Below are 12,868 nucleotides of genomic sequence, written 5' to 3' on the forward strand. Positions count from 1 at the left end.
AGCTGGCTAGAAAGAGAAGAAAAAAAAAAGCTGCCCTTGGTGAGGGCTGGGAAGGAAGACTGCTGCATAGTCCTTCTTGTCCTGCTTCTTAAACAGAAACCAGAACACTGGTCAGCCTTCTGAGCCTGTCAGCAAAGTACTGCTCAAATAATCACAGTCTTTAAGAAACAGGAGGTGTGCTTACCTTTCCCACAGTATGTCTTCTCTAACAGGGTCACACACCAGCTGTCCTTTTATATATGCATTTGCATCTGTAATAAATGAGGATGTTGCCTGAAGAAGGTTCTTTGCATCATCCATGCTCTTGTCACTGAATTCTACTGCTAAGAAAAAAAGAAATGAAGGCATTATGATGAAGAGTATGCTGTCTATCATACAGAGGAACAGTATTTTGAGATGAAGGAAAAGTTTGTTATTATTTGTACAGCAAACTTTTCTTACCATTAATTGCACATTCTTCATGGACACTAGGTGAATTCAATCAATATAAAAACAATCACTACCTATGACAAAGTATTACCTATGGGAAAGGTATCTGACTGACTCAAAAAAATGAATCTGGAAGTTGACTGAAGCAACTACTATTTGACTTTAATTTTTTTTTCCCATTATCGAATCTCTCTGCAAAGTTATTAATCCAAAGCTTTAGGATTTAATATATTTCTAAGCATTTCCCTAGATTTAAGATGGAAATACATACCTCTAATTTTGTTCCTGTTCTAATTTAGGTAGACATAATCTGTATTTGGAGACCTCCAAAGAGGCCTAACCCTCACTACTGACTCTGTGAGGAATCCAGGCTTAACCTTTAAGAGTTAAAGGGCTGCTTCACCAATATCTAAAATCTTAAATTTTGTGGCCTAGCTTCTTCACTACATATACAATTCCCTCAGAATATCAAAGCTACACTGATCATACCAGTTTGCAGAAGCAATTACTAGAGAAAATACAAATTGCTGAAACTCATAAGGGCATATCTGGATTCATCACACCCAACTTACACACACTGAAGCCTCTTAAAGTCACTGGAAGGAAAGATAAAACCATAAAGTAAATGATTCATTGCATCCAAAGCAAAGCTCTGCTTTACGATGAGATCTGCTGCACCCTAACCTTACAGTGCTTCTCTTCCTCCAGCTGGAAAAACAACATTAGCCACACCACTAACCAGGCATCCACGCACACGGACAACCCCTACACTGCATTCAGCAGGACTCTAGCTTCAGCAGGCAATTCCACTTTGGGAATAACCAGCGTCCACTCCTGCTGGCTAAGAGTTCAGCAGGCTCCTCTCACCTGCCTGCGCCCTCAGAAGTGCAGGTGCTAGACTGGCTCCCTCTCATTTCTACTGTGAGTTGCTATTAGCAGGAGGCTTTTTTTTTTTAATTTGTACAGTAATGTGCAATTTTCTATAGAAGAGGTCTTGGACAACACACAACAGAGCTCACATGACTTCGGTGGAAGCTGTGTCCACCTTTCCACAGTATCGCACCAGAGCCATACATCGCCAGTGCTGTATTGCTTCAACATTTTATAGCGGACCTCCGCAATAAGGTATATCCGAACTACTGCTTGCAGCATATTCCTAAACTCATCAGTACTGAGCATCACCCACAGCAACCTCACCTCTGCTCACCTTACAGCCAACTGCTTTGTGCAATCACCCAACGCTGCCCAGACTCTTTAGGGCAGACAGTCTTAGCAAGGGCACAGATCTAAGAGGACAGAAGTAGCTGGATGTGAGACCTGATCTCAGTTCAGTTAGCCCAAATTCCAAGGAAGCTCAACTGTTAACACAACTCTCCCTCGAATTTACCCCAGTATAACTAAGGCATAAGCCTGGACCCGAATTTGTCAGATTTTTCACTTGTGTGGAATTAAAAATCTGCATTACTGTCTCATTAACACTGATTTTAAAATGAAGCTTTACTCAGTTTTGAAAATGACCAACGCACAGGCTTCTACAAAACAGTGAGATATTGAGAGAGATCATCTAAATACATTAGGATTACTCAAGTGATTACCCTGGTTACAGGAACTCTGCAAGGAATACCTGATGAAAGTTTATCCTTATGAAGCCTGCTTTCATTAAAGCCATTCTTCATCCCCAACTCAGGGCATTCTCCTAAACCACTGCCTGCAGGCACTGCAAACCCACAGCACAGCAGCGACAGGCCCAGCTCTATAAACCTTCACCATAGTCCCTACTCCTTCCCTCCTTTGCCACCGAGGGCATCATTGCTGCATCATCAAAGTACAAAACCTATGTTTATTAGCATCAACAAGTAACTACAGACCAGAGGGGTTCAAAACATTGCAGTTCACTCAGGTTCACAAAATCACCAGAGATTCTGGTGACCAGGAGAGCATTCTGGAGCTAGAACCACTGCCCACAGCAGGCTCACAGCCCCTCCACATCATTGCATAGAGCAAAGCTGCTGCTGATGAGAAGCAAGAGGAAAAGCACTGCCTCACAATGGGGTCCCATAGGGCTTCAGAGATGGCACCTCCCCTTTTAAGCTGCACCCAGAAGCACCTGGCAGGCACACTGGTGGAGGGTCACTTTGCTGCTGCCTATGGTATCTAGGAACGACCTTTTCCCAACAGTCTCAGGTGTGCCAAAGGGTGGTGATTCAGGCCTAGAAGGGAATAGCCAGGGGCATCAGCCAAAGCAAAAGGCCCAGATAATCACCAACACCCCCAGACCTCAGCTTCATGCCAAGCAGCTCTGCCCCACCAGCCTGAAAAAGGTTGAAGGAGCATGGGGGACCCCCATGGAAGGGTGATGTCCTGAATCAAAGCCTCTTCTCTTTGACTTTTCTCCTCTTCCCCACAAGCCTACAAAAATCTTTTACATGCTCAATCCAACAAGTGTGGCAACATCACCTGATCCACCAAACCTGCATTTTACAAAACACTTTCCTTAAGAGGCAGGGGTGGCAGGAACCATCGCTGATGGGTTTAGGCTATAAAAACCTTTTAAGAAACCAACAGAAGGTGCTTGGGATCTCTATTCTAATAAAAACACTTAGGAGCAGACAGCAAGATGAGAAGGAGAGCAGTAAACTTATCTTTAGACCAAAGTGAATTGGTAGCAGGGACACAAACTGACAGGCAGGACAGTAAATACTGGCTCAGCAGGGACTGACTGGCTCTTTACTGGGCAGTAATAACACACACAGCCTTGTAAGGTGGAGGTGAAAGTGCATCAGACTTCCAAGTAACCCTCATTTGCTAACAGACTTACTGGCACTACAGTCTGATAAAACACCACCATATCCTTTCATCAAAGATGCCTATTTCTGTACTGGTAGCCCTCCTTTATTATCACAGAAAGGTGCTTAACCTAGAGTTAATGCAAAAAAAAAGGGTCACGTCCTTCTGGAAGAGGTTCAAATGCAGCCAGCTGACATGCAGCGAAGAAGGCCTGCAGGCAGCCCTCCCTGCAGGGCTCCAGTGACATTCCTTGCCCTGAGACAAGCTTAGGAATTAACAGCCATTTAACTCTCCCTTGTTTACATGACATACATATATCTGATGGTGTAGTAGATCTTAGCCTTTTCTCCTTCTTTTGTTTTAAACACACATTTATTCAGAACTCCCAAGTGCCCCCAGCTACAGCCAGGGAGCTATTTTTATGGCATATTTCATCTGCTGACAGAGACCCAGAGGAAACAGCCAGGGGTTGCCACTGCCCTGCAGCATCATCCCGAAACAGCCAGGCACACCACCAACCCACTGCCTGCCCCAAACGGGATGTTGTTTTGCAGCAGACCTCCCAGCTGGATGCACTCCTCCCTTCCTACCACGGTGGAAGTCAGAAGTTAATGACCACCTCTCTCTTTACTATCCCATGCTTTGATATATTTCAGGGACACATGGCACTCCTCATGCCTTCGGCTGTCCTAGGAGAGGGAGGCTCCACCAGGAATATCAGATGGATGCCTCCTGCAAGCAGCTAGAGTTATTAACAAGCAAAAAGACTTCTCAGTCCAACGACTCCACATCTGTAAAGGCTTGCAGCACACTGATGGACACTAGCAAAGCCCCAGAGCCTTATCCACACCCATGCTCCACCATTCCCTTGCCATGCTGGGGGTGAGGGCACTACCATCTGCTTTCGGCAGGCCCCAGTAAACTGGTAAAACCACTACTCATGTGAAAACCTCTTCCAGTTCACAGTATCATCTACCTGCTGGAAACACCACAGGGTAAACAAGGAAGTTGACAAAATCTCCCACACTTCTCCCCACCAGCAGGGTCTGCCAGGTTAAGCTGATCATTAGGTTACCGCTAGTGTAAGCAAGCTGCATTGCACCAGAGAACTGCCTGAACACTCAGTAACTCCACAGGACAAAAAATGAGAACACAGCAGGGAGATAAAAAGTTATTAGCAAGCCCTCGTCATACCCTACAGGAATGTAAGGCAAAGCTCCACCTAGATATGTCTCCAAAACCAGCTGATCATGACTGAAATACAAGTAACTGCAGCAGATGCAAATCAGAGACTGAGGTAATTCATTAACTGAAAGTGCAATTAACTGAGAGTCACAATTAAGTGCAGCTCAGGAAGGTATTTAGATGAATGGTTACGTCCTGTGTTCAGGAAAGATGCTTTTCTAAATGTGAGCCAAAGAGCAGCCCCACAGAGCACCACCAAAACCTTTCCACCCACTGAAAGGGAACTGCAAGGCCCCACAGGGAGAGCTCGCTCCACCTCCGCATCACCAGCTTGGAATGCCTGTGTGGAAAGCCAGGAACAAATAGGGGGCTTTGTCCTTACCTGAGCTGTATCTGCCGCGCAAACAAAACATCCTGAATTGATCTGACGAAAATTTCTTCAGGAAATCCTAAACTCCGTGCACAAAAAGATAGCTTTAGCATTATTCAATTTCTTCAGGAGCCATTCCACCCTCTTACATTAGTTTCACAGCATATTTCAGACAAACTAACATGAACAGTAACATAACTTTGCAGTTTAAGATAGGCAAAAATCTTTAAATTCTAACACTGGTTTAAAGCCTAAACTAAATAAAATCTAATTCCATTTAAGACAGCTATGTATACATATATACACGCTATAAATATACACACAATGTCCTATGTAAGACAGTGAAAACTAGTTTGCAATTACGATCAAACATACAACTGTATAAAGACCTTTGCAAAAAATCCCAAAGTGAAATTATCAGACTAAAATTGCAATACAATCTTACAGGAAAGGAAAGCTCCTGAGTTTTGCAAACTTTACGAAAAAAGAAGATTTCTTGAAAAAGAAAATAAGTGTGCTTTTTCTGCAGGACTAGAATATGAAGGAAAACAGAGAATGAGCAAATATAAATCTTAGCAATATAAAAAAAAATCTGTATTAATTATGAAGCCTAATTAATTTCACTCTAATATTTATCTAGCTTCACAAATAATTTACTCCAGTAAATAGGAAATTATTACTATTACTACTAGTATAATTAATTTACATTAATAGTATAAAAAACTATTTAAATGTTTGGAAGGTACACTGACAAAACATTCAATCACTTCCAACCCTGCTCTCAGCAAGGCTGGACACTGTGGCAGATTGACTGTGAATACTGCATTCCCACTTCTTTTTTTTTTTTTTCCTAATTTGCAAACTGGTTGTGATCACTGAAGTGCCATGAAAATCAAAAATCATAAGAAGTCAGTACAAGTGAGAAAATATGGAAAGTGTCATTTGCTTACATTTCATATTTTGAAATACAGCTTCTGCTACCAGACTAAACCAGCCTGAACACTAAAGGTAGCACAGCATCAGCAATGTGATGCCTCTCAAACGCAAACAGAAATAACTGAGGCAGTGAAAATCAAGAAATATACAGTGATTCTGATGGTTTTGGTGGGTGTTTGTTTGTTTGCTGTGGGTTTTTTAAAAATAAACTCTATATAAATGAGTGTATCCAATGTGCCCAGAAGCTTTACACTAATATAAAGAGGTAGAGTGTGAGTAAAGTATGGAAATAAATTCAAATTTGGGAAAGGACCATCCAAACTGGAAAAAACAATTCTGGATTTCATTAAAAACAGAGAAAGTATCACAGCTCTTTGAAAGCAGGTTGCTTGGCCCTGTGTTATCACAATCTGTTTGATTTTGGGGGTCAGAATTAATAGTTATTAAAAAAAGGGTAAGAAAAAATTGGAGTAGGGTACAAGGAGGGGAGGGAAAACAGGGTAGCTGGATCTAAAGAATCCCAGGTGACAGCCTGAAATACAGGTGGGCCAAAGGTTTGTCCCGGACAGACTTCCTCTCTTTTGGAACAGGCATAAAAACTTCCTGAAGGGCTTAACTTTCAAAGTGCAAGCCAGCTATAAAGGAAAAAAAATGTTTCACTGGACTGAAAATCACTTACTGGGAAGGATTAATACTTGTCAGCCATGTGTAAGGGCAGACATGAAAAGCAGAGACCCACAAGGAAAAAAGAGACAGGCCTGAAGTCTTAGTTTTCTCAACACAAGTCCCACCATGGAAGACATGTAAGGGAACATTTTTGTATGTCCATTTTAACTTCATGCACTGCATTTGTGGTTATTTCTCCACTCTGTCCACAACATCTGCTGAGACTCATGAGATTTCTATGAAAATTGTGAGCTATGGGGAAACAGGGCTTAACTGTACCCAGACAGCATCAGAAGACTTAAAAATAAAGCAGCTCATATTGAACTTCTTTTTAAAGGGATTTTAATTAAGTCTTCTGAGAGGGCAAAGGGGAACATATGTGCTGAAGCAGCTTCCCAAGCTTTGTCTAAAGGAAGGAAATTACTCTGTTGTAGCAATAGGCATCAGCCATCACAGGAGCCACCGCAGTGCCAGGCACAGCTGTATCATACCAACCTGGCAAAGCATCCCTGCTCCAGACTCCCTACACCAGACTATGGGACACAGTAAAACAGTAGCTTGTGGTATCAAAAGGCAAAGCTTGGGATATAAAAATAAAGGCCAATACAAGAGACTGCTGGCATAGTGTGGCCTAACAGCTTCCTGACAAAACACTGACATTATGTCTCATTTCACCTAAAGCAGGACGAGGAAAAATGTCTGCTCTTTTCTAAGTCCCAAAAGCACAAGCACTAATAAGAGCAGAGAGGTGAGAACCCATCACTACAGAACAGAATCGCTCAGGTAGGAAAAGACCCTTGTGATCATCAAATCCAACCACGAACCTATAATACAGGACTCTGGTATAGGGCACAAATGCTCTCAGCTCAGCAAGATCCATCCTCCCAAGCAAACAACGAGTGCCAGGAGGTATCATACATCCAGATCCACAATAACAGATAGATCAGTGCTGGAGAAACACTTCAGGTCTTTTGCTGCAGCATAAGCACACAAACCAAAGTTTTCTCAAAAGACGGCTGTGATGAATATTTACATATTACAAATATACTTTGCTTCAATTAATAGGAAGAGATTACCTTAATTGTTATGTAGTTTTTTAATGACTTGGACATTTTTTCTTGACTTCCTTTAACATGCAAATGCCCTAGAACAAAAAAAAAGAAAAAGGAATTAATCAGGATAAGTAAGCGTGCTTCTGAATGGGGAGCGAATGAGAAACTGTACTGAGACCCTGGAAACGCTGGAGGCAGCATATGCTGTGATGGAAACGTGCCAACCATTTCAATGCAATGTGTCACATTTTTCAACAGCTTTGTCTGCAGTCCGGCACACCTCTCCATCCTCAACTTCCACTGGGTCGCTTTTAAAACAGAATTTTAAAACATTAAAAAAACCCACCACTGCCATGAGTCTCCCTGCTCAGAAATGACAGCAAACTGATAAAAACCAGCAAACAAATACTTTCAATCTTCACAGAACAAGTACCTTACCTGTTACTCTTGACTTCTCAGAAATATTTTAAGACCTTTAAAGATTTTCCAGTGATTTCATATTAAAAAAATCCCTGAAACTCAAACAATTTTCTGTACTTATTACTTGCTAGTGGCTGTTAACATTAATTTTTTTAGTCCTAAGTTTTATAGTGCTGGTTCAAAATGCAAAAATGAATTTTCTGCACATTCTCTACTTCTCCAGTATTGGGAGACTGAGAAAAAGCAGTGGGAGGGAGGGAAGGATGCAGCTACAATGCCTAATTTGATTTTGAATGCCTAATTGAGTTTATCTTAAAATGTGATCTCTGAGCATCCTAGAACTTTAAATAGTCACACAGACTATGGCTTTGCAACGGCTGTAGGGCAGGAAAAAGGTAGTAACACACTGCATTTAAGAGAGTATGTAGAGCTTGGCATTCAGACTGAAGGTTCTATCGAAGCAAGACAGGAGAAGTATAGCCTGAGGTTGCCCGTTTGAGGTCTCATCCGTGCTTACCACCAGGGCACACCACTGATGGAAAGCATGAATTATTCACAGCACTGGAGAGATGCTGAATGTGCTGCCATTGAAAGACTACTCAGAAATATTGTTAAAAGCCTTAATTAGTCTCTCCTAATAAAACAGTAATTCTGTAAGAACCCACAACTAGCATGCAGTTTTTAGGCACATCCATGATCTGCACAATCCAGCACTTAGTCATACACAGAGGTAGACTTTTAAGCATGAACTTTCCTTCTTCTGTTCATACCCCACACCAGCACTCTGCATTCTTTCGGATTTGGCAGCCCAGCGTTACCAGTGCCTGAGTGCTCTGCAAGGACAAGGTATAATCATGCTCCTGCTTTTACACGTGGTGGCAGAAGTGGCATTTCTTGCTCAGCAGCTCATGCAGCTGTCTGAATTTTGTGCTACTCGCCACACAGAGATGCTTTAGCAGCCTTGTCTGGAACGCCCTCACTTCCACGAGTGGATAAAGACCTCATTACACTCATCTGGATATGAAAGCAACACACTCAGGCCTGGTAAATGGATGTGAAAGCACCTGGTTTCACTTCTTAGACATTTCTAAAAATGATTCAAAGCAGCAGAGACTCACCATGAAACGGCTACCTCCAGTCCTACCCCGACTACCTGGAATTTTAAGCTTGCGCAACACACTATGGAAAGCAGAAAAGAATCAAAAGACCTATGAGTGTGGAACCAGCTACAGCAGAAATTCATAATTTCCATGGATCCATGAATCCAATCTCCATGAATCCAAGCCAAAATCTTGCTTTCTCTGTATTTGTCCTGTCTGCTACCAGGTGAGACCACTTTCACCATTGCATCGTTAAACTTGGGACGCTCAATAAGAACATTTAGGCAGTCAGAGAGGCTAGACATCTGCAGCTCTTGCAATTCAAGTAAAACACACAGCCAAAATTCTCCTGGGAGAAAGGGAAGAGCCTGGGTATGATTACTTTTTTCCTTTTGCACAGGTGCCTAAATATTGACTTACTTAACTTTGGGCAACCAAGCTTAAAATAGTTTGACTATGCTTTCCTAAAAAGGTACAGGTAACATCTGATTTTGAATTAATATTCCTCTTCCAAGAGTTTCAGTATCTAGAATGACTTAATTCAGGAATCACAAAATACAGGGATTTTCATAACTTCAGTTTGGCAGTCTTCCCAGAGTACAAGTAGTCTAAAAATAAACTCCTTATAAGAAGATTTATCCACAGTGCAGGGATTTTCTTCCTCTAATGGGGATTGCTCCTCCAATTCTGAGCCTGCAAAATTCTGAGGTCTGTTAGTAGAATAAATTGTTCCTGAGGCTGATTCATTTGCCCTAAATAATTTACGCTGTCATCCTCCAGCAAAATTTTTTGATTTAATGAATGTAATCTGTCAGCTTCTAGAGAACCTCAGTGTACAAACCGCCCTTGGAATTAAGTTCCCCCTCTTTTTTTTTTTAATTGACTCCTCTTTATTTAGCTAGTAGTAAAGAATATTTCCCCTATAGTTTCAATTCCAAGCTTGAAAAGTCAGATTCACTGTTTTTCAACAGAAGGCTCCCCTTGGAAGCAACCAATGCATCTCAGTGGAAGTGCAGAGGATTCCACAGTGCCTCAGGAACAAAGCACATCCTGGAGGACGCACCAGCCTCTGGACAATTGCTATTGATTTACAACAGGCTCTACACCGGGAACTGAAACTAGAATTCAATACTCATCCCATACAGTACAAATTTATAAAAATGAAAGCTCATGTAATTCCCGCAGTGTGCCACAGGCTTAACTCTGCAGCTCTTCAACTCAGAGAAGCAGCTCCAAGAGTTCACAGAAACATCATGCCCAAAGTACTGTTCAGTAAAAAGAGAGACTGCAGACTTGACCCTGACCTTCTACTGACTTCAGCTGTCCATCCAGAACCACCGTGATTGCAATAGAAAGAACAAATTTCCAGGTTTCCATCAATGGGGACAGCACTAGTACCATCAGATTACAATGTAGTTCAAAGCACTGTACAGCACAAACTTCACTGAATGAAGCACTGTTGTGCAAAGGCAGCAAGGAGCAATTCTACACAATGCCAGGTAGTAAAACATGCTGAACACCAAAAGACAGTTTCGTACAGTTTAGTCAGGCATAGCCAGCAAGGTCACCTTGGGGGAAAAGACAAGGTCAGTGACATCTGAGGGCTACACCAATACCAAGTCTACACCAATACCAAGTCACCCACACTCCACAGGAAAGCAGAGAGATGCTGCAGTTGGTCAGGGCACTACAGAGTGATGATACAGTGATGAGGCTCTGTGTCTCCACTTTTCTATAGAGCTCAGGAGTGAGCAGCTTGGTCTTTATGCAGACCTCCTTGTCTCCACCCATCAGCAGCCTCACTGGCCATTCCTGACCAGCACAGATCAAAGCATCCGACTCACTTGGTCTTCAGCATGAATCTTGTTTCTAATACCCATCACTAGGTGTAATGCTACTGGTGGATAAAATAAAGCTTCCCAGGAGAATGTAAATAGTTACAGGTACATGAATTGCACACCCAGAACAGTGGTTGGTTGCTGCAGCAGAACATCTGCCTGTAAGGCTTCATCCACATTTTAGACCATACAAAACAGCCCAGCTCAGACACTCCTCTGCAGGATCACAACTTTGTGAGCTTTGTTGCTTCATCAGTTGATGTATCTTAGCATTCTCCCCATTCTTGTTTTCCAGTAGTACAGATATTTTCTCTTATAATCATTAAAAGCCCTTCACCGTATTTACAAACTCAAGCTATTTTATTCTGCATGCTACTGAAAACTTACTTTTAAGCCCACAGTCAACTGAGAGACGTTGTGAGAACAAGACTAGTTTATTCTATTCTCAATGCTTTTAAAATGTTACATTCAGCTACCTGCTCACTTGCCACCTCCACTCCCTGCCTTCAGATACTGCAGGTTCTGGTTCTAAGACAGAAGGAATTTCTGAGTTTAGCAGGACTACATAAACACATATAGAAAATATAAAATAATTTCACCCTCTTCCTGCAGAACTGTTATAAAACAGTTCTGCAGGACTGTTAAAGCCAAAATACAATTAAAAAAGAAAGCCTATGAAAGGATGCTCTCAAATTTTGAGGAAACTCAAATGAAAGGGAATGAAACTCTACACTCACCTACTCACAGGGATGTAAGTCAACCCTCTTTTAATTAGGAGTAAACACTGTACATGGGTAACACATACACTGTTACTTTTTAGAGACTTCACCAGATGAAAATTAGGTATATCTCACTGTAACTCTTTTATTAAGTTTCAAGATTCACTGTCATTTATGTTTCCTTACTTATTGAGGTCACGGCAGTAGAGCATCTGTTTTCATACCATAAGATGCCAAACCTAAAAAACCAAACCATTATATTTGTACAGGCCTTTCAGGTGATTAATATTTTACTTACCAGAATGCAAAAAGTAATTCCCCCATTGCTCACACTGATGATACACCTCACACTGTGCAATTTCATTTTCGTGATGAGGAAATGCAAGATCTATTCCACCAGTATGGATGTCCAGGTGCTTTCCAAACACTGCACTGTAACAATATTTTCCTGATCGGTAAGTAGAACACTACAAAATCTTTTTGTAAAAAGAAATGCAGAAAAGAATAAGATGAAACAACATAAATAGATTTTAAGTGTACAATTTAATAGCTTCAGTTTTAAAACAAGACTTTACACATATCTTGGATACCAATACTGCAGCCAAACTTGTATGGACAGGACCCATATCTGTCTGCAATTACTCCTCCTCACCTCAAGCAATTATTATTCTACCTTAGTTTAAAGGATGGCAAGCAGGATGTCTCCCTTCCTTGTTCTGCTACAGGTTCAGTAGCAGACAGCTGCCTTCATGTGCAAACCTAAGAGCTTTGAAGCAGTGAACATTTCTGTAAATTTGGTATTACTATTCCTTATCTTGCACCTTTTCTGTCAGAATTCAGACAGTACTATGTGTAGTCACAATGAAAATGCTTAGCCCTATATTGTTTTAATATCAAAACAAAGTGTCAGTGCCTCTCATCTCCCAGGGCCATTTCTCACACCCCAACAGTGCTGCTGGATCAGTGTGGGGCACCCATGGGCTTGCCATGGAACAGGCCTCTCTGCAAACACTGGCGGCTGGCAGTAAGGTGTTCGTGTGGCTAAAACAGGACAGCCTTAGACACTTGCAGGTTAAACACCAGGAGGGTCAAGGTTGCTACACTCTGTCCACTGCTCCAGGCAGTCCCTCCCAGGTCATGCTGGACAAGTTAGCAACTTTATTTTGCCCATCTGTTGAATGAAGACAACACTCACCTACTCACAGGGATGTAAGTCAACCCTAACTGCCCAGAAACCAGAGGAGTTTGAGCAGGGGAAGATGCAAAGCCTACACAAACAGAAAATAAAGGCAAGCCCCCCCTCCATGTGCACGTGTGTGCACACAGACACACAAGGCCTTCACCTTAAAAAGCTGCTCCTGGTCGC

At 41.9% G+C, this 12,868-nt stretch overlaps 1 protein-coding gene across 5 annotated transcripts in view; it reads right to left on the reverse strand.

Annotated features, from left to right (window-relative positions):
- The window catches only part of CARS2 (cysteinyl-tRNA synthetase 2, mitochondrial), a 44,926-nt gene that overhangs the window by 11,446 nt on the left and 20,612 nt on the right, over positions 1-12,868 (reverse strand). For all 5 annotated transcript variants that reach the window (XM_032678658.1, XM_032678656.1, XM_032678654.1 and 2 more), the window contains 4 exons: positions 11,801-11,934; positions 7,450-7,517; positions 4,784-4,850; positions 185-323 (listed from right to left, as the gene is read on the reverse strand). In XM_032678658.1, coding sequence (XP_032534549.1) covers positions 185-323; positions 4,784-4,850; positions 7,450-7,517; positions 11,801-11,934 — 408 coding nt within the window. The remainder of the gene's footprint in view (positions 1-184; positions 324-4,783; positions 4,851-7,449; positions 7,518-11,800; positions 11,935-12,868) is intronic.

This window comes from Chiroxiphia lanceolata, chromosome 2 (assembly GCF_009829145.1).
Source record: "Chiroxiphia lanceolata isolate bChiLan1 chromosome 2, bChiLan1.pri, whole genome shotgun sequence".
Classification (NCBI taxonomy): domain Eukaryota; kingdom Metazoa; phylum Chordata; class Aves; order Passeriformes; family Pipridae; genus Chiroxiphia; species Chiroxiphia lanceolata.